The 22,248-nt window shown below is 42.3% G+C and overlaps 1 protein-coding gene across 3 annotated transcripts in view; it reads right to left on the reverse strand.

Annotated features, from left to right (window-relative positions):
* The window catches only part of vopp1b (VOPP1 WW domain binding protein b), a 94,801-nt gene that overhangs the window by 14,474 nt on the left and 58,079 nt on the right, over positions 1-22,248 (reverse strand). For all 3 annotated transcript variants that reach the window (XM_034059189.3, XM_034059188.3, XM_059014427.1), the window contains exons 3-4: positions 16,576-16,653; positions 5,147-5,283 (exon numbers count right to left, since the gene is read on the reverse strand). In XM_034059189.3, coding sequence (XP_033915080.3) covers positions 5,147-5,283; positions 16,576-16,653 — 215 coding nt within the window. The remainder of the gene's footprint in view (positions 1-5,146; positions 5,284-16,575; positions 16,654-22,248) is intronic.

Genomic DNA, 22,248 nt, shown 5'->3' on the forward strand with positions numbered 1-22,248 from the left:
GATCTATCAGACTTAAATCTTTCTTTGCTCAGAAATCTTATATATATGCAACTTCACAAGAACGAAAGATTTTTAAACCTAAAAGTAGCTTTATGCCACCTAGTGCTCTCAGCTCCTCAGTTGATACTTTTTGTTGTTTAATGGCAAGAGATACTATTTTTTTTGTTTTGTTCACGTTTAAAAATGTATTCTAGCCTTTCTGCATCAGAGCAACAAGCACTTAATGATTTAATGAATGATTCTGCCATTCATTAAACCTGCTGATAAGGCAGGGGCGATTGTTGTGCAAGATGTTCAATATTATTGGAATTAAATTCTTAAACAACTAAGTGACACTACATTTTATTTACCATTACAAACTGATCCCACTGTTAGATTTTCAAAAGAGATTTTGGAGGTTCTAGAGGACAGTAAGAAAAATAATTGGTTAAATAAAAATTAATTTGATTTTTTACTACAACTTCATCCAAAACGAGCTGTGTTTTATAAATTACCAAAAATACATAAAGATATAGTTAATCCATCTCGTCGACCTATCGTAGCTGGAAACAATTCATTTTTTGAACTAATTTCCCAATTTGTTGATTATTTTATTAAACCTTTTGCACAACAATTGCCTTCTTATATCAGAGACACTACTCATTTTCACATTAAAAGTGTGGGGGTTTCTAATACTGATATTTTATGTACTATGGATATATCTAGTCTATATACGAATATTCCACATGGTTGGGTTTGTTGGTTATGATCATTCTTTGGCCGCTCAATAACAGGATAATTTACCCAATTCTTTTTTGACACAGTTGGCTGCCATTATTTTCTTTTTGAGAATAATTATTACTTACAGATTCAAGGTAGAGCTATGGATTTGACGATGGCTCCCAACTATGCCAATTTATTTATGGGAAAGTTTGAATTAGACTATGTCTATAATGGTAACCCATTTAAATCTTTTACCTCTAATTGGCTAAAATATATTGATGATGTTTTTGTTTTTTTTCATTTGGCATGGTAATGCAGATGAATTAAAAGATTTTTTGAGATATATTAACAGTAGATTACCCTCCATCTCTTTTAATCTAAACTCTAGTGAGACATCTATTTATTTTCTTGATGTATTAGTTTCAAAATTTGGTTCATGTTTAACTACTACTTTGTACAAGGAAGACACAGATATAAATAATTTGTTGAATGCAAAGAGTTTTCATACACCAACTATTAAGGATTCAACAAATATGCGATTCAGAAAATGAGTTTGCGGTTCATGCCAAAGAATTATATGACAGGTTTCGAGCTAAGGGATACAAAGATGCAATCTTATGATAAGGTTAAATCCCTTTTGAGAGAAACATTGTTGATGCCTAAGATTAAACCACCTTTTCTTCAATTTCTCATCAAGTTAAAAATATTGTCAATTCCCATTGGTATATATTGACAAGTGATCCCAAAGTGGGTCATTTATTTACACATTCTCCTCTTTATGCTTATAAAAGGCCCAGAAATCTGAGAGACCAGCTGGTGAGAGCTGATGCACATGTACCCCCACAACATTTTATGTCCCGCAATCCATCTGGGAATTTTCCTTGTCACAATTGTGCAAACTGTAATGCTATGATTAAAGGTGGTTCTTTTACTCATTCTCATACTGGTAAGAAATATTATGTTAAGGCACGTATTACATGTATGACTAAATACGCTGTTTATATGTTGAAATGTCCTTGTGGGCTATGTTACGTAGGTAAAACCACTAGATAATTAAAAACTAGACTTAATGAACATAAGAGTGCAATACGTAATGGAGATCAACGTTCACCTGTTGCAAGACACTTTAATGAACACAATCATGAAGTTTTCTCTCTCAGATTTCTGGGCATTGAAATGGTTAATAATCCTAGAAGGCGTGGAGATCAATCTAAATTATTGCTACAAAAAGAAGCTTATTGGATTCACACACTTAAAACTGAGGCACCATTTAGTATGAATGAAGAATTGTTCTTATCAGTGTTTCTGTAATTTCTTTTATTTTTTATTTTCATTTTTGACATGTTTACAAGCAGATGTACAGCTACAGTTTCCAAACTGGAATCTAATAGTTTTGTGTGATATTTACTGACACTTTAATAATAGTTATTGAGACTGTTTTAATATTTGATTAATGATTCTCCTATTGGATGTTCTGTAACAATGGTTTGGATTTTCTATCTAATTATTCAATATATGTTTTATCTGTAAAACAAAATATAAAGATCTTCAAAAGTGTTAGTTGAATGTGATTTAATGTTGTTGTCATTATATCATTAGGAAATTGTTTTCACTAAATACGCTTTAACAGATTAACTGGTATTGCATTTTCACGCTTTTTAAAAAAATAACACCTGTTTGTCGTTAAGTTTATAAAAGAGGGTCTATGCACTGATGAAGGCTTTTTGCCGCAACGCATTTGCTGGGTTTCTGCCATTATTATTTTTCTTTAAATAAAAAAAGTTATTCTATAAGGAGTGCTGGCTTCTTTCTACTTTTTTGCAATATATTTTGGAGCCTGGTCTGGTAATAATATGAAGCTTTCATTGACTAGTCCAGGCTTTCTACTCGTCTGAACTGGACAAAAACCTTTACAGTTCCCACTGCTTGTGTTAGACACAAACACCCGCACACACACTCCTGAGCTGCTCTTGTTATTGACTGGCTCTTTGGAAATGAATAAGAAGCAGCATCCCTTTCCATCATCTTCATCTCTTCTCCATTACTAATGAACACTGATGATCTCCAGAATTTTTTGTTGCACAAAAACATGATTATTTTTAGCTGTTTTTATGTTTCCATTATCATCCAGTTTACAAAACGCCCCTGCAATCATTAGAGATGGGATTATATGACTCAGGGCTGCTTTATGAATGAAGACATGTGGCATGGAGTGACAGCCTTTTTGACAGAACATATTTTCTCAGTTGGTTAATTGAATTGCTCTCGTCAAAACAAGCTGATGTTTTTTTTCGTTTATTTTTGCGTTTATTTGCTTCATTTCCTTTTAATTAATGAAGTGCTACTGGCTTATTAAAATCTGAAAATTTAGTTTCTTTGACAGGCAGAGATAAAATGTGCTGGTCTATCATGTCAATTTTTAATTCTTCACTCAAACTGCTGTAGGCTGAAGATGATATTGTATTTATTATACTGAGACTGAAAATCCACTACTTTGAACACAATGGGGAACATTCTCAGAAGATCATTATGTCAAAAGTAGTTTTATTTCGATTTGGTTAATTTAACTTAGTATTCTCAGTCAGTTGTTATAGGTATTTACAAGGTAAAAAACAGTATTTATTATCAACGAATAGACCAAATGCATCTAATTAGATCCTAATTAGCATAATTATTCAATTATTCTCAGAAATCCACTGTGATAGTTTACGAAAAAAAAACTCTCATTAAGTAACATGAGGAAAAGGCATTTTTTAATTAACAATCGCCTGTATAAAAGTTGATTTGCTAAATGTACTTACATCTCAAATAGTTTGGCTAGAAAGGCATATGCCTTGGACTGTGTGATCGACTGCATTGTCCTTTTATGCTAATTGTTTAGTGTTTTTAAGAGGCTACGAGGTATTAGGAAGTGAGTCTCTTCACTGTAAAGAGTAGACCACTGTGTTGCAACCTGTCAAACCCAGTGGGGGGCTGTGACAGGCTAGCTCTAGTGATGACGTCAGACCAGAAAGGAGTACACAGACAGACAGTAGTGGTGAGTGAATCTGAGACGCTGTTGCGCTCAGTGTTTTAATAACACACAGAAAATAAAAAGGTTGAACAAAACAGAAAACAGGACACGGCACTTGCGGCCAAAATAAATAGACAAACAAAACGGACTAACACTTAAACAAACAGTGGACGAACAGACACGATGAGTCCCAGCAACTTATATTTACTTTATGTTTTATTTTCTCCTCTCCACACCCGTTCTCCACTCACTGAACACACAACCCCGTGTGAGTGCTTTTGTGCATCTATATATACTGTTGTGCCGGGATTCAATTACTAATTAACTATTCACTTGAATCCCTAATTCTGTACAACCCCATGCTGGCATATTATTACATACTTTAAATGCACGTGAAGTGAAGTGCAATCCCCGTGCCTAAATACAATTATACATTTTAAACACTCGTGCTCATTACCCACATTATATCCTGTGTACCAACTACAATACACCAACATTAAAACACTACATACAACATAAAACACAAAAATACACACAGGGGCGGGGCACATTGCCACAGGGTCGCTGACTATAATAATAATACTTAGGGGCTGATTAATATCATCAGAGATTCTGTTTTATAATTACAGTAATTACTATAATCTGTTTTTTAATAAAAAAATGTTTTTCATTCAGTAAATATCCAAACACGTGTTTTGTAACAATAACACATTTGCATTTAATAGCGCCTATGATATGCATTCAGTAATAGATAAATGTCTCTGTCCACTCTTTATCTGACATTTTTTCTAGGGAACACTGAGATCTCACTGAGATTATCTACTTTTTTATTTAGAGTTTCCATTTATTTTACTGTTAAGTTATATTCCCTCACCAAAGCATCTCCCCACAACCCTGGGAAACTGATGGTCAGTGGACGTCCTCCTCCGATCCAACTGCAAAACCAATCGCCTCTTCACACCAAGGAGTTCAGCAGCAGATGTTGGTGAGATACTGCAGGAAGGCCAGCCCTGCTTGACTTCACCAGGCCCCAGGTCCCAGAAGTGCCTCCCCTACCCACTGGAGTGCCAGGGCTAATGCGCCTCAGATCCGTATCCAAGGCTGTGCAATTGGGCACAGCCAGGATGAGTGCCTGTGTCCCCCTGACACCAAGTGGTTGCAGTTTTACCAGGTGAGCCATTCAGAGATCCCTTTCAATGGGAATTCTAATATCTTACACAATTTAATTGGTATGGCATTTACTGAATCCACTGAACTACTCCAGCTTTAAAAGTTAAATCCCAGTGTACAGATACATAAGAACATCGCTGTGAAATTGTTTCTGTGACCAAGGCTAGCATAGCCTATCCACGTTTTACCCCAGGCACTTTTATCTCTGCATGTTATGAGAGACTTGATATTATAATCCTGAAACAACAATGTCTCACTTACCCGTCATGATGTTCATAGGCTGTCTGGTGAAAGACACATTTAATGAAGGCTCATCTGTTAGATGGGAGGGGTATATTCTCCTCCGAATGAAGAAACCAGCCCCACAGCAGAACAGCACCCCCATCATGAGTAGCAACCTGAGCAAACAAATTTAGAAAACTATGTTACTGCTATATCTACAAATTGCTATTAGTCTTCAGAACTGATTACATTATTCCATACAACTGCATTGTCATCTCAAAATCTAGGGATTGAAAGTAAAACACAAGCAATACAAACATGTGTGGTCACTTTTCCAACTGCATTATTATTGTGATCCAAGTTTAAACAGAGTATGTTGCCTGTCTAGTACCAAAGGTACATGTACATCACTATTACAGACATCAGCTACCTTTTAATAAGCATGAGATAGTTAAGAGATCCAATGGAATGCTTTAAATTAGGTTTTGATGGTGCAGATCTAAGAACAAGTTGTAAAGTAGTTCCAAATAACTGGAATATCTAAATTAGCTGTTATGTTAAAAAAAAAGGTATGGTATTAAGGAAAGGATCTCAACGGGTGTAATGCATGAGAATATCTGCAGGATTTTCAAAAGGTCATAAATGATAATCAAGAAATCGGTATGTAGCATTGATTTTGTCATGTTCAAGCGGTCGTTTTGCCTATTTCATTGTTAAATAATCATCCTAATGTGATTTCCGAAATTATGTTGATTTCCGAAATAATGTTAATATCTTAACGAGCAGTGCTTCTTGCGACTATTTATTTTGTTTGCATGGGAATTTAAAAGCAAATCCGTGTTAATTGTCATCATTTATCAGGAGTTATTTTTAGAACAGGGTTTCCCCCTCCGCCCCTGTGCAGATTATTGTTTTGTATTTGTTTTTCTATGATTTATTGTAGTTGTATTTATTGACGGCGAAGCGCCGTGTGTTTTGTTTTTGTTTTAAAAACAACTCGTGGGAATGCGTGACTGTCAGCTAGTTATTATTGAATTAGCTGGCAGTCACGCATAATAATTGTACCCGTGCAGATTGTGGCTGAGGGGTAATAGAATAAACCCCTCGGCCATGATATAAAAGCCTGCAGCTCGCTGCACTCGGGGTGGGTGTACAAGAGGAGCATAGAGAGCGAGGAGAGAGAAAAAACGAAACTTAAAAAATATATACAGGAACAGTGACAGTGACTGCCCACCCTGACCTGTATTTATTATTTTGTGTTGGTGATTATTTTTGTTTACTGTTTTATTTTGCTCTGTGAGCACAGTGTTTTGTTTGAATATTTTATTTATTTTTGTTAATAAAAACGGCGCGCCGCATCTTTATTATTTGGAAACTGCAGTTTGGTGTCAGTATTTTTAAGTTCCTGTTTCTGTCGTGACGTCACCGCCCAGCCACCCTGCCACAAGGAGGGTTTTAATTAACGAAACAGTATATAACTCACCTTGAAACAGAAATCTGACAGACCGCAGCTGACGACACAGAGAGAGAGAGATTGTACAGGAGCAGAGTCAATTTCTTACAGACAACCTAAATAATTAAATGTTTGTAGTTATGAAAATATTTTAGCCTTTTCTATACTCGTGGTTATGAATGAGATTTATTCACTTGTTTTAAACATTTGTAACCTTACGGAATGTTTGTTGTATTGCTAAAATGATATACCGTTATTTGCACGAAGTGTAATGTTACTACCAAGAAATTATCAATGCAACTGTAGCCTATTTGAATTCTGTATACGTACATTATATGACAACTGACCTCTACTATAGATTTTATTTTAATTATACAACTGAAATGTTGGTATAGAAAACGGCATATTAGATATTACTATAAAGTTTCTAAGGTGATTGTGGATTTGCAATGCGTCCTTGGCTTTTAACACCTGTGTCTAATCCACACAAGAACGAAGAACAGGCATCAAGGACACACAGATCCACCAGGAATGTGATCGAGATCATCGTATTTAATGTTGTCAGACTCCCCCCACACTTTATGTACAATGTACACTTTCACCTTCACACGTTTGTATGCATATAACATGTTCTTATAATAATATAAGTGTTTGGTGGCTACTTTTAATCATGTTGAGTTTATTTATTGCGTAGGCGAGCACAAAGTAACAGAGAAAATGCATCATTACAGGAATTCACTGAATAATTAACTATAAATAAATTGTGTGTTGGGCTGGGGAGTTCATCGTAATTTTCAAAACTTAAATATATAATGAAGTGTTACATACATGGTATATATGTTTAATAGAGCTAACACAAATGGCACTTCAGACATATTTATTTATAGTCTATAATTGTATATACCGTAAAATAGACAAAAACAATATACTTAGATGGCTTATGGTATTCTTTTTCTTTTTAACCAAAAAAAGACTGCAAAATGCACATTATAGTAAGCTGTGGCAAAACATCCCCCCGAAAGTGGGTAAATTAGTGAAGTTAAATTTTTATTTATTTTTGAATTTTTTTTAGTCTGTGCCGACCGATTTCAGCATTTTATATGTGATGTGCTCTAAATAAATGTACATTCTGCATAACAAAATGCACAATTTTAAATGACGTTTACAAATTATACACAACATAGCTATTCCCATTATTCTTATTTCCATTTGGCTGCTGAGCACTGCTTTAATGAGCACTACTTTAATGAGCACTAATTTAATGAGTATTATTTTAATGAGCACTACTTTAATGAACACTACTTTAATGAGCACTACTTTAATGAGTACTGCTTTAATGAGCACTACTTTAATGAGCACTACTTTAATGAGTACTGCTTTAATGAGTACTGCTTTAATGAGCACTACTTTAATAAGCACTACTAGTATTTTTATTTTTTTTATTTTTTTAAATTTAGTCGTCGCCAATTATTTTACCCCGGTTTTTCACCCCAATTTAGCATGCCCAATTATTATCTGTATCCTTGGCTCACCGCTCACAACCCCCCCACCGACTCGGGAAACGGAGGCTGGAACACGCGTCCTCCGAAACGTGCTCCTGCCAAGCCGTCATTTTTCGCACTGCAGATCCACAGCAATGCCACCAGACCTATAGTGCCGGAGGTCAACACAGATCTGGCGGCTCCACTGCAGAGCCACAGGCGCCCTATCGGCCACAGGGGTCGCTGATGCGCGGTGAGCCGTGGATTCCCCTGCCGACCTAAGCCCTTCCTACCCGGGCAGCGCTCAGCCAATTGTGCGCCGCCCCCTAGGAACTCCCGGTCACGGTCGGCTGTGACATAGCCTGGATTGGAACCTGCGATCTCCAGGCTATAGGGCACATCCTGCACTCCGCGCGGAGCGCCTTTACTGGATGAGCCACTCACTTTAATGAGTATTACTTTAATAAGTATTATTTTAATGAGCACTACTTTAATGAGCACTACTTTAATGAGCACTAATTTAATGAGTATTATTTTAATAAGCACTACTTTAATGAGCACTACTTTAATGAGCACTGCTTTAATGAGTACTGCTTTACTGAGCACTGCTTTAATGAGCACTACTTTAATGAGCACTAATTTAATGAGTATTATTTTAATAAGCACTACTTTAATGAGCACTACTTTAATGAGCACTGCTTTAATGAGTACTGCTTTACTGAGCACTGCTTTAATGAGCACTACTTTAATGAGCACTAATTTAATGAGTATTATTTTAATGAGCACTACTTTAATGAGCACTACTTTAATGAGTATTATTTTAATGAGCACTAATTTAATGAGCACTACTTTAATGAGCACTGCTTTACTGAGTACTGCTTTACTGAGCACTGCTTTAATGAGCACTACTTTAATGAGCACTAATTTAATGAGTATTATTTTAATGAGCACTACTTTAATGAGCACTACTTTAATGAGCAATGCTTTAATGAGTACTGCTTTAATGAGCACTACTTTTAATGAGCACTACTTTAATGAGCATTACTTTAATGAGCACTACTTTAATGAATACTACTTTAATAAGCACTACTTTAATGCCCATTGTTCTTAAATCCAACTTGGCAGTGATAAGGTAGAACAATGTGACGTTTTTTGTAGTCTCATAAGCAATAAGCAATGCAACTTCATAACCATTGCTTGCTCTTCTCTTATGTCAGTTTTATTTCACTTTGTCTTCGCTATTTTTTGGTTACTTGAAAAACAAAAATCTTACAATAAACTACCACATATAAAAGAGCTGTGTTTTAAAATAATTATACATACTGAATTCCATTACTGAATTTCAATTATTTTCAATGATTTTAGGTCTAGCTGCAGAACAATTAGAAAAGGCCAGGAGCAGTCAGAAAACTGTTCATGACAGGAGAAGAAATGTTGAGCAGTTCAGTTTTAGTGCTGATGATGTGGTCATGTAGCAGAACATGACCAGAAAGGTCTAATATATCACAATACCTCAGATTTTTAAAGGACTGTGGCAAACTGGTTTGCAGTGCACAGGTGCAGGAGTGATGCGGTGATCAATGAAATACTATCTTACGAAGGTTCTATAGCAGTTTCTTAATACAGTTAATGCAGCCATTGCGTTTCATTCTTAAAGGGCACATTGTGAGGTAATCAAGGATAAAACAAATAATAGATCCAGTTACAGTTCAGTAAATTCCTGCTTTGTTGGTATTATTTACATTCACATGTTTGACAATGTCCTTCCTGGCTCTCTTCCTTTCAAAAAAAGAAATTGATCTATTGCTGAAAGTGACTGCTTTCTAGTGCCTTCTGTTTCAGTGGTGCAGGATTCCAATCTCACTCAGCAATGGAGAGGGAAGACTGGGAAATGCTCCAAGATAAAGTTCAATACAGGAAGTGGCTCGCTACTCCTGCTATCGACAGTGCACTGTATTTAATGAGTATACAATTTCCTGCGGTCATTCCAAAAGTCATCATTAATGTAAACGTGTGTGATTTGGGGGGCATGATGCGAGGGCTCCTCCCCCCTTATTTCCTTCCTACCAATAACACCTGTTAAACTCCTATTTAAACACAAGCCATGAGTTTGCTCTCTGTCTTGCGTTTTTGTTTGCCTTTCACAGCACAGCAGACAAACGTCGCTGACCATTCTCCCTCGACACTGCTGGACTAAGTGTACTCGTCTTGAGTGGTGTCGAACAGGCATCCCAGGGTGGTGCTGGCTTGGCGTCCCTGGGCAGTACGGGCTTGGCATACCTGGGCGGTGCGGGCATGGCATCCCGGGGCGGTGTGGGCTTGGTATCCCCAGGCAGTGCAGGCTTGCCATCCCCAGGCAGTCCCTCGGGAGGCGATGGCAGGACCTGACCCTTGGGAGGTGGAAGCTGGAGCAGTGGTTAGTCTCCCTCTGGTGGTGGAGGCAGCGGCAATACTGACCTCAGTTTGGGGCACTCCGGTCGCTGTTCCTCCTCCCCCTCCTCCTGGAGGGGGCAGTTGAGGTGCCCACACTCCCCGCAGGCAGGACACCAACTCAAGACCTCGAGAAGGCGGAGGTAGACTTCCAAGCGGCTTTCCTGCCGTGTAGTTGGCAGGGGTGCAAGGTATTCTGGCAGTAGCAACGGTGGTACTTGAGACAGCAGGGCTTCTCCCAGTGGCGCTGGACGCTCAGGCTCCCCCCTCGTGGGCTCTGGATCTCACACCGGCTTCTTCCCCTTCTTCTTTAGTGCAGGTGGCAACTCCATCTCACCCTGACAGGGGCAGCACACTGTATAGTGTCTGGGCTTCATCAGCGAGGCACCAACCTTGGTCCTAGAGGGAGGTGAGGAAGTTGTCCTGGTCCGTCTGCAGCAATGGTAAAGCCTTCAGGCGGATCCATTCCTCTGTCGACTCCACCTCACCATGATTGAAGGGCTTCATGATTATTATTATTTGTTTATTTAGCAGATGCCTTTCTCCAAGGCGACTAACAGAGACTAGGGTGTGTGAACTTTGCATCAGCTGCAGAGTCACTTACAACAACATCTCACCCAAAAGACGAAGCACAAGGAGGTTAAGTGACTTGCTCAGGGTCACACAATGAGTCAGTGAGTGAGTCAGGATTTGAACCGGGGACCTCATGGTTACAAGCCCCTTTCTTTAACCAGCGGACCACACAGCCTCCTATAAATTAATTGAAAGGTACAACCAAAATAGCGTGAGAAAATGGTGAGACTTATGTCTAATTTTCCATGGAAACCCAGCCCATGTTTTAACAAAACATTCCAGCTTCCCGCTAATATCCTGTAGTAGCTAATTCTGAAAATGGTGAAATTAAATTCATGAATTTAAAAAGTGCAGTTTGTGATTTATCAATTGAATAGAAAGCCAATGTGGACAGTCCACACTGATTTACATTGATAATCCTGTTTTATAGCTTGCTCCTCATTACACCACCATAAAGTAAATCTTTTTTGCTGTTCTTTTCAGTTTGTAAATTGGACCTCTGCAACAGAAGCACTAAGATAATGAGATGCACAGGAGCACAGGCACAGCAGAGGAAGGGATTGCTCCGAGTTAACAAAGGCTTTTGAAAATAGTATTTTGGATCAAAGTTATGGAAAGCGGAGCAGCGCAAAATTAGCTTACAAGCAATTACAATTTAAAATATTTATGTTCAGCACACAATATGAACTAACTTTAAAAGCCCTTCATGCTCTTGCCCTGAATTACATATTAATATTCAGTACAAACTCTTCATATTCAGTATAAACTCTCTATACTACACATATGTAGTTTAATATTACTCAGATCTTCACATTCAAATGACAAAAATTGAGCCCCCAGGTAATTTTTCTAATATTGAACATCACGTTTGGAATTATCTTTCACTCAGTATTCAACATAATTGTCTCCTTCTGACAGCTTTAATCAACTGCAGAGATTCACGTCTTAAAATTAGCTTCCATCAGTATGAAATACTGAGTTACCAGATCTTTTATTACCAGTAATACATTTGAAATGTGTTTCCTTAAATGAAAAAAATAAATCTTGACAATTCTGTATGCATTGCCCTGCACTTATCTACTTAAATGTTTTCCACTTTTGTGTATTGTTAGTTCTTTCAGCATCGTGAGAGACTTCTTCCGGGACACGCTCACCTGTAGGTTAGGGATCTACAGCTGTTCAATCACCAGCTGCTTTTCCCCCACAACCAAACAAATCAGGTAGGATGTTCCAGACAGAGCGTCTGGCCGAACAAGTACTGCCACTGGCTTGTGGGGCGCAAATAAGAGCCAGGCACTTTGCCTGAGATGAGCTGCTGGCTGTTTGTTTACAGGGCATGGATTGGCCAGCAGATCCCTGACTGGCGGGTGGACGTGTCAAACAGAGCAGCTGACACACCCTCGGGTTGAGCCAGGAACGACGGTCAGCCAACAATCGGCCACCGCATCTTCAACTGGAGTCGCTCTTGCTGAGAATAGTTTAGGGGAATAAAAATCCCACAACAGTATCAAGGGAGTGTTCCTGCAGCAGGACTTCCCTTTTTAGTAGGTGCAGTGCTTAACCAAGTATAGGCAACTTTTGCTTTATAGCTGTTTTTTTTCCCCCACTGTGTTTTGTTTTGAATTTTTTTACTTATTTTGTTTACAATCCTGTTTGTGTATACACGCTCATGCACTCTACCATTGCTAGTACAGTCACATGGTCCCCCCCACCAAGTTACCATTGGTGGTACACTAGTGGAAACTACCTATAATTGTTTCTGAAAACAAGAATTGCAACGTGTGTCTTACTCTGTTTGTCTGTGGATACCCACAACCCCCCTTCATGACAGGTTTACACATTTTTCCATAGTTTCTGCTTGGATATATCTGAAATAGACAGGGCTAACTCTGAGACTTCTGCATAAAATAATTTTAATTAGAAATTAATAGACATTAACTATGCTCCCTCATGACCCATTAAGTAAAGGCACTGCCATTTGAAGTGCAGGGTGAGTCTGAAAAGTTACTGATCTTTCTTGACTAGGAATGGGACACACAGAAATCATTGCATTGGCTTTTGCACAATTAAGGATGAAAATTGAGTTCCCTTCATAACACTAGACTATTGCTGGTCAGGTGCCCAAGAATCTAATGCAGGGCCCATGCATTCAGGGGTTTAGTAGCTTGATAACATCCATTGCTTGAAAATCTGATTGGATCGACAGCAGAGGTCACAGTGAGGCAACATTTCAACTGTGCAGGTAGAAGTAATATAAAAAATATAGTTTTTCTTTTTTTTTCAAATAATCTACATGTAAAAATTATTATTCCCAACAAAATGTATTATTATTATTATTATTATTATTATTATTATTATTATTATTATTATTATTATGTGAATAAAAAACAAAAATAACATTATTTCACATTAACTAATTGTCCTAAAACAATCAAATGCTTGTTGAGGCCACATACAAAGCAGGAAGAAGATCACATTTAATTTATGTTAATACACTGGAGGTTAGGTTAGTGTTAAATCGAGGATACTGAATGATAGTTCATGGTATATGTTTTTTATTTGCCACAGGAGGATGTCTCAGTATATTCTGTTTAAACCACAACTATATTTTTTAAAAATAAAATGTGTACATTTTTTATATTAAATCATTATATTAAATTTTTATATTAAGTCTTGAATTTCAGCAGCATGCTTAGGGGACTTTCAAACTGAATTTTTACAGTTGGGATTTTACAGACTTCCAGCTATGGCCAAAAGTTTTTGTAATCATGTAATCAAATAAACTACAAAATAGCCATAATAGTAGTACAGTATTTCATGTTAGATTTCGAAATGTCACATTTTCCCATTTGACAGTTTTTTGTTAAGAATATGGAAAACTATAAAGTGGCATGTTATTCAATATGTTAACGCAACATTATTCAGCAGGTTTCATTCGACTTTATGAAGCTAAATGTGTTAATTCTATAGGGTAATACAAAACGTTTGGCCATAGTTGTATAAGCCCCTAAAGTCAGCATCTCTACTCAAGGGGACCAAAGGAGTCAGCAGGTAAAGCTGGCTGAAGAATATATTCATTAAACCAGCTACAAATCCCACTGCTGCTTAAATGCCAAACCCAGCTGCTGAGATTAATTGAATAGACCATTAAATCATTTTATCATTTAAAAAAGGTGGAAATGTCTAAGTTAGTAAAATTTATTTATAACAAAGGTTAAATATTCACGTAGAAAATGTAGTGTGTCTCAAGAAAACAAAGAAAACATGCTCATGTTCACAGACACAAGTGCCCTGAATATCAAAGCTTTTCCGACTGTCAGGGAAGGCTTTTGTGGCAGGGTTTTAACTTTCCGACTGTTTATCATGTTCCGAGCAAAACTCAAAAATGGCCAGGAAGGATGAAAACAGTCACAATTCCCCAGTTCTGACAGTACGAGGATTGTTATGCAAATGAAGTGGGTACCTAATTAACATGCCCCCCTGTGCAAAAATCAAAAGGATTGATGTGGTTGGAATGAGTATTCCGCCTGTTTCAAAAAGTCTTAATGGAGATGGAAACCTATTTCAAACAGGCTCCGTCTAAATAAGGGTCTGATGTGGGTGCAGTGACTCTGACTACTTTGGCAATGGAGCCCAATGGGCTGCTACAGATTGCTGCGATTTCAGAGGATGAATGGTAGCTGCTATGCCAAAATGAAAAATAAATAAATAAATGAACACATAAATTAATAAATAAATAAATATAGGAATAAATAAATATCTATATATTTATTTATGCATTAATTTATTTATATATTCATTTTGACATAAAATATCCTCCATAACCGAAACTATAATTTAATACAGTACTGTGACAGAGAAAGAATGAATCTTGGCTATAAATTTCCCTCCCGACCTATGAGGGCGCTGTGTAAAGGGAACAGTGTGCCTCCGACTGGATGGTCTGACAATTCATTCTAGGGAAAGCTGGAAGTCAGCCATCTAGAAAGGGGGCGGAACCACGGTATACCAAGTCATCGACCCAGAAGGGAAGCGATGTGGCAACCGCAGATTGGAGGAGAAACGGTTGCACTCGCTAACCAAGGGGGCGTGGCTGACAGTACAAAAGGGGACATGGCTAATGGTTGTTATGGTTGCGAGCAAACCGCTAAAGGGAAACCAAAAATGTACCGTGAGTGTTTAGTGTTTGTTTGTTTTGTCGTGTCTAATTATACTCGTTTGTTGTTATGAGATGGCTAACACATATCAGGAGCTGCACCATTTGGCCAGTACCAACCCGGGCAACACTTCACAACTGTGCACGAATAAATTGTATTTCACCATTTGCACTTTACCATTCACTCTGGACTTGTGATCATGTGTGTGTCTTTGTGTGTTTATTATTTTGAGACTGTAACCCATTGTTTAAAACAGTGCAAGACACATTGCTGTGTATTGCCTGGGATTATTATTTACGGTCACAATAACCCGGATTACAAACAAAATAAAGATCTGTTTGGACGGTGAACTTTGTTGTCTGTCTCCTGTTACGCATTACATCACCTCTACACCTGCGCACTGCCACAAGTATACATTAAAAAAATTAGGCTACATTAAAATGAACTCTTTATTGTTACTTTTTTCCCCTTTGTCCTGATGTACTTGTTTTATTTTGTGTTCTAGTAAATGCATCTTCTCTTCTTTCTCCGTATCTCCTGAAACACACGCCTGTTTTGTTTTTCTCCACCTTTACTACCTTTCAATCCTACCTGTCCATTGATTGAAATCCTGAAATGACGTAAAAACTGTCATTTGCATCAGTAACATATAGGCTTCTCTTTTAAATACTGAATAGTTCTTCCACCATTTTTATGTAAATTGCACCCCTTTCACCAGTCAGAAAACAGCAGAAAAGTGTTTCATTTTATGATGGAAACAACGTTCGGGATAAGAGTCGGGTTAAAACAGACACAGACGGAGAGAGTGAGTTTCGGAAGACACTTTTGATATTCAGGGTTAAGAAGTGTGAATTGATTTGATGGATTAATTAAGTGGCAGCTGCCCAGACACCCAGATAGAAAAACAAAAACAAAAAGAAGATATTGATCTTTCTTTAATCCGTTAGGGATTTCTAAAATCCTGAAACAAAACAGTCATTTTACAGTCATTTTATTTAATGTGCGATATATTGTTTGTTCAATTGCTTGAACAAACAAATAAAAGAGCCTGTCATAAAACTGTCAATAGGGTGTTGGCTGTAATTGCCAGTGAGGGCGGCACTTCTTTGACATGGCTGCAAATTTTCCAGATGTTTTTGTATGTGATCGTTCTTGAAAGATTACTCTTCATCACACTAGACCAACTGTCTTCCTCATTGTGGCTAAAACTGACTTCAAACAGAAAAATGCAGTTTTTATAGAGAATACAACAAACAAATTAGTCATGAGAGGGCCAGCCCATTTAAACAACCACACACAGTACTACATACTAGAGGGATTTCAATAAAATCCTACAACCCTAGAAGATATCACCCACAGCATTCCACAACTTACCAGAAGTACCATAATCTCTGGATGGAGAAGGCCCTTACACAGCACCGTGTACCACAACAGTCCTCAAAGGAACGGCATCTGAAACAATAATGATATCGTTCATAAGTTATACAAACCTGACAACATTTTACAAATAAAGACATTGAAAAAAGGACCTCCTCTTACTGTAAGCTTTTTTTTTTAACCTAATTAAAAATAAATTACATAAATAGATGCACAATAAATACAAACGATAGGTTGCGGATGCAACCCTGGTTCCCTGAAAGAGAAAATAACCATCAAGGTATGGGACATTGCCGTCAGGCAGTAGGGATTGGCTGAGCTTTATGTCAAAGCTGCTGATAGGCCTCCGCGCAAGCTGCCGTGTAAGCCCGCCCCCCTGGGAGCTTACTATACGCAACGCGCGGAGAGTCACTTCCTCTTTTGCCCTTCAGGCCATGAAGGCCTCCAGAGCGACCTCGCGGCTTGATGGTTATTTTCTCTTTCAGGGAACCGGGGTTGCATCCGCAACCTATCGTTCCCTTTCAAGTCGAAAATAACCATCAAGGTATGGGAACAGTGTACCCAAGCCGTCGCGAGGGAGGATTCTCGGCAGTAGGACAGACTTACGTCATAACGCAACTGCGTAGGCAGTACATCTACACATATGCGGAGCTGCGCCTCAGCGTCTATGCTCGCAATGACACCTGTCCTAAGGTGGAATAGTCACACCATATTGTCAACCACTCTACATGTCCGCAACCTGAGGCGTCATAGAGTGCAACACAGATGCTCCAAATGACGGAGCAGAGGATTCCAGTACATTTAACCGGTAGAACCTCGTAAATGTATGCGGTGTAACCCAACTGGCTGCAGCGCAAATGTCAGACATCGGCACCCCTCTAAAGAGGGCCCAGGATGTTGCCATACCCCTAGTGGAATGTGCCTTCAACTGCCCTGGTGGCGGAAGGCCCATAGAATCATATGCTAACTGAATAGCATCCACTATCCAATGAGAAAGGCGTTGCTTAGACAACCATGGCATATGAACAGCTGTTCTGTTTGCCTCACAGTCTTTGTGCGGTCAATATAACACCTCAATGCCCGCACAGGGCAGAGCATGTGTAACCGCTCTTCCTCTGGGGAAGAAAAAGGAGGAGGATGGAACGCCATCAACTCGACTGGTTGGTTCATGTGAAACGGGGATATGACCTTGGGTAAAAAGGCCGGATTTGGACGCATGGAGACCTTAGAACCGTCTCCTGCGAAACGAGTACATGATGAATGCACCGAAAGTGCATGTAACTCGCCCACGCGTTTTGCTGATACCACTGATAGCAAAAACACAGTCTTAATAGACACGAACTTCATATCCACACTGTGGAGAGGCTCGAACGGTGCCTTGGTAAGGGCTTCTAGCACCACATCAAGGCTCCATGACGGTAAACTGGTCGACCTTGGAGGCCGCAAGCGTCTTGCGCCCTTTAGGAACTGAGATGCCAGAAAATGGCAACCAGGTGATAACCCGTCAATGCGTACATGGCAAGCCGAAATAGCGGCCAAATACACTTTAAGTGTAGAGGGAGACTTTCCCTCATCTAGCAACTTCTGCAGAAACTGTAATATCACTGCCATAGGGCAGGAGACCGGGTCATGGCCCTCAGCCAGACACCAACTCTGAAACAATTGCCACTTATACGCATATTGCGACCGAGTAGAGGGCGCTCTCGCACTCTGAATGGTGGATATAACCGCCGTTGAAAGCCCTAAGGCTGACAGGCGTTCCCGTTCAGGGGCCAAGCCCATAACTGCATGAGTTTGGGGTTTGGGTGCCATAGCCCTCCTTGGGCTTGGGACAACAGGTCCGCTCGTAGAGGGAGCTCCCTCGGGCGACCGTGCAACAACTGCACCAGACTCGGGAACCATATCCTCCGAGGCCACCGAGGAGCGATCAGAATCACTGTTGCTTGCTCTACCCTGACCTTCTCCAAGAAGGCGGGGAGCATCGGAATCGGTGGAAATGCGTACAGGAGCCCTGGCGGCCATTCGTGAGCCAGTGCATCGACTCCTAGGGGGCTGTCGAGGTCCTTCACCGAGAACCATAGGGGACAGTGCGTGGTCTCTCGCGAAGCGAAGAGATCGACTTGCGCTGTGCCGAACCAGTCCCAAATGCGCTCTACCACCCGAGGGTGAAGACGCCATTCGCCTGCAAGAGGACCTCCTCTGGACAGGAGATCCGCTGAGTAATTGACTCTGCCTGGTAGGTGAACCGCACGCAGAGAGGCTAAACGCGGTTGTGCCCAAAGCAACAGCCATGTTACCATCCGGTGAAGACCGGGGGACCGCAAGCCGCCCTGGCGGTTGATATACGCCACTACCATGGTGTTGTCTGACCACACTAACACGTGCTTGCCTAGAAGCACTGGCAAGAAGTGCCGAAGGGCGAGGTCCACCGCTCTGAGTTCCAGAGCATTGATGTGGGCCGACCTCTAGGGTCCTGACCACACTCCGCGAGTCCCCGACCCGTTCCAGACTGCTCCCCAACCCTGGTTGGAAGCGTCGGTCGTAATAACCTCCCTTCGGAAGATGGGACCCAAGCGTACGCCCTGGCGGATGTTCGACGGAACTTTCCACCAGCGCAGTGCTTCCCAGCAGGTTCGGGATACCCAAAACCTGCGGTGTTTGTCTCTCCGCGGATGCAACGCGAAGGCATTAAACCAGGCCTGCAGAGGTCTCTGGTGTAGTAAGCCCAAAGGAAGGGCTTGCGAGGCGGCAGCCATCAACCCCAGCATGCGCTGACACAGCTCCATGCTGACTGTTTCTCTCAACCTGAATAGGGAGAGACACCGCTCCAGCGAGGCAACTCTTTGTGTCGACAGGGTCGCTTCCATGGACACAGAGTCCAGATGCAGACCCAAGAATTCGGTCTGTTGGCTCGGCACGAGGCGGCTCTTTTCTGAATTGACCTTCAGACCTAGCCGGTGAAGATGATTTGTAACCATCACTGTGTGCTGTGCCAACTGCTCCTTTGACTGCGCGCAGACGAGCCAGTCGTCCAGATAGTTCAGCAGTCGGACGCCTTGAGCCCGCAAGGGGGCTAAAATGGCATCCATACACTTCGAAAAGGTTCGAGGAGCTAGAGACAGGCCGAATGGCAGGACACAAAACTCGTAGACCCTGCTCTGAAATGTGAATCGTAGGTACTTCCTGTGACCCGGACAGATGGGAACGTGAAAGTATGCATCTGTGAGGTCTACGGTGGTAAACCAGTCGCCCTGCCGAACAGACTGGACAATGTGCCTGTGCGTAAGCATCTTGAACAACAACACCCGTAGGTATTTGTTCAGTAGTCGCAGATCTAAAATAGGGTGGAGCCCGTCGTCCTTTTTTGGCACTAGGAAGTACTTGGAGTAGAACCCCTGGTCGGTCAGAGCAGGGTCTACTAGTTGAATGGCACGCTTCTTGAGCAATGCCTGTATTTCTGCATTTAGAGCTGAGGACTGAACCGAGTCCTTCACTGCAGTTACCACCACTCCCCTGAAGGGGGGGGGGGGTTTAACCGGAATTGAAGGGTGTACCCGGTGAGTATAGTTTTGCGCACCCAGATGTCGTTGGTGCATTGTTGCCAGAACAGGAGCTGTGGAACAGTGTAGGGGTGGGTTAACGGCTGCCGGGGTTTCTCAGGGCTGCTTAGGCTGCGCTCGCTCACGAGGGGCCTGGCCAGAGCCACGAGGACGCGGTCTGCTACCTCCTCTAGGGCGCCACCCTCCGCGGTGCGGTCTTGCAAACGCGGGTTGGCTGCGTGCTGAAACCCCCAAAGGGGCGGTTTTACTGCCCTGTGGGTGCGCTTGCTGCTGCGGCGGTGCCCTGCGCCACTGGCGCTCCTGTGGCCGCCTTGGCTGGAAGGGTTTGCTTGGCCACATCTTTGCCAACTGCTGCGACGCCTCACGCGCCTTGACAGAGCGTTGCAGCATCTCCTCCACCGCTGGGCCAAACGTGTGCCCCGGGGATATAGGAGCATCTAGCAATGGGGCCTTATCAGGCTCCTGTACCCTGGCCTGTGCTCGCGCATTCAGCTGAGCCAGCTTAACCAAAAGCTGCGCAACTGCACCCAGCTCAGTCCTAAGTCCAACAGATGGGGACTCAGGCAGATCGCGAATCAGCGCCGCCTGGTAGACCGTCAGGAGGCTGGCCACGTTAGACAGCCTAACTGCCTCTGTAGCCGCAGCATAACCCTTTTTCAGGTGGGCCTCCGTAATCCTACACTGCCTGTTAGGGCAGGAGGGGTCCTTAGCCAGCCCCGATAATGTCGGTGCCTTTACTAGCGCGGCGAACGCGGCGCCCATTGGTGGAACGGACGCTAACCCAGCTTTGCTCGCCCCGTGCATGGTGAAAGTCGAAGCCTTGCGAGAAGTTGCAGGGGCGGAGGCCGGGGCTCCCCAGGTGGACTGCACCTCCTTAATAAAATCCGGGAATGCCGGGAGCATCCTGGACTGAAGGGGCGGAGCCGATGGCAACTCAAATAGAGAGCGTCGTGTTGGCTCTAACGCAGGCCAGTCCATGCCTAAGTAACGGGCTGCCCTCTCCACCACTGACCAGATAGGGTCATTAGTATTCAGCACTTCAGGGTCGTCCTGCCCAGAGTGCTGGGATGCCACCTCAGGCTCTGTGTCTTCAAAGAGCGGATCTGCATCAGATGCGTCCCTTGAGACAGCATCGGCGTCCCACTCTACTTCCTGGGGTTGGCCGTGAGGCACTGGTGGAGGAACCATCGGCTGACTAGCGATGGGTCCGGTTACTAGCTCTGGGGCCTGAGGCGCCACATTCGCTAGGGTCATGAGGAGGGATTGCTGTCCCATCATGAGCTCCATGAACTGTGACATCTTGGAGGTGAGCTCAGTCACTCCAGATGTGTCCTGGTAACGCCTACCCCTTCGAGGGGAGCGAGAGTGCCTTCTCCGGCGAGGCGATCGAGATCTGGATCGAGACTCCCGACGGGGGCGCGCCCCGCGAGAGGAGGGACTGCAGGAACGTTCCCGAGCACGCCTGACTGGAGACCTCTGACCAGCTGTAAGCTGGGAGGATGGGCTCCGAGGGAGCTGAGACGTCGCCGGCGGCGTCACGACAGATGACGGTGGGGCCGAGACGGTGTGGGACGAGCCCAAGGATGGGGAACGACCTCCAACCGCCTTCCTACCTCTCTGGCGAAGGGTGCGCGTCTGAAACCCTGCACATAGCTGGCAGTATGCCCTATCTGCCAGGGCAGATGCAGCATGGTCCGGCCCCAAGCATGCGACGCAGTCCTCATGTGGGTCGCTGGCAGGCAACTTGGCCTGGCAGGTCACGCAACGGTGGAACCCAGACATGGTGGAACGCCGAAGCGTCTAGCACTGACGTCGAGCACTGAAGTGCGTGCATCGAGCGTCGAGCACTGAGCCCCAAGTGCAGAAGCACTGAGCACCACGCGCAGAAGCGCTGCACAAAGCGCCGAGGCGCTGCACCAAGCGCACAAGCGCTGACACCAAAAGCGCTGAAGCGCGAGTACCGAGCGTGGAACGCTAGCACAGACGCCTACGCATCAGCTGACCCGCCAAGCGGAGACGCTAAGTGCTGGTACGGTGTCTGATGCTGTGCAATACCTACCTGATGGTGCTGGGGATTTTGCACGTTGGTGGTTGTCTTCCTCTGTATAGT

This window comes from Acipenser ruthenus, chromosome 3 (assembly GCF_902713425.1).
Source record: "Acipenser ruthenus chromosome 3, fAciRut3.2 maternal haplotype, whole genome shotgun sequence".
Lineage (NCBI taxonomy): Eukaryota > Metazoa > Chordata > Actinopteri > Acipenseriformes > Acipenseridae > Acipenser > Acipenser ruthenus.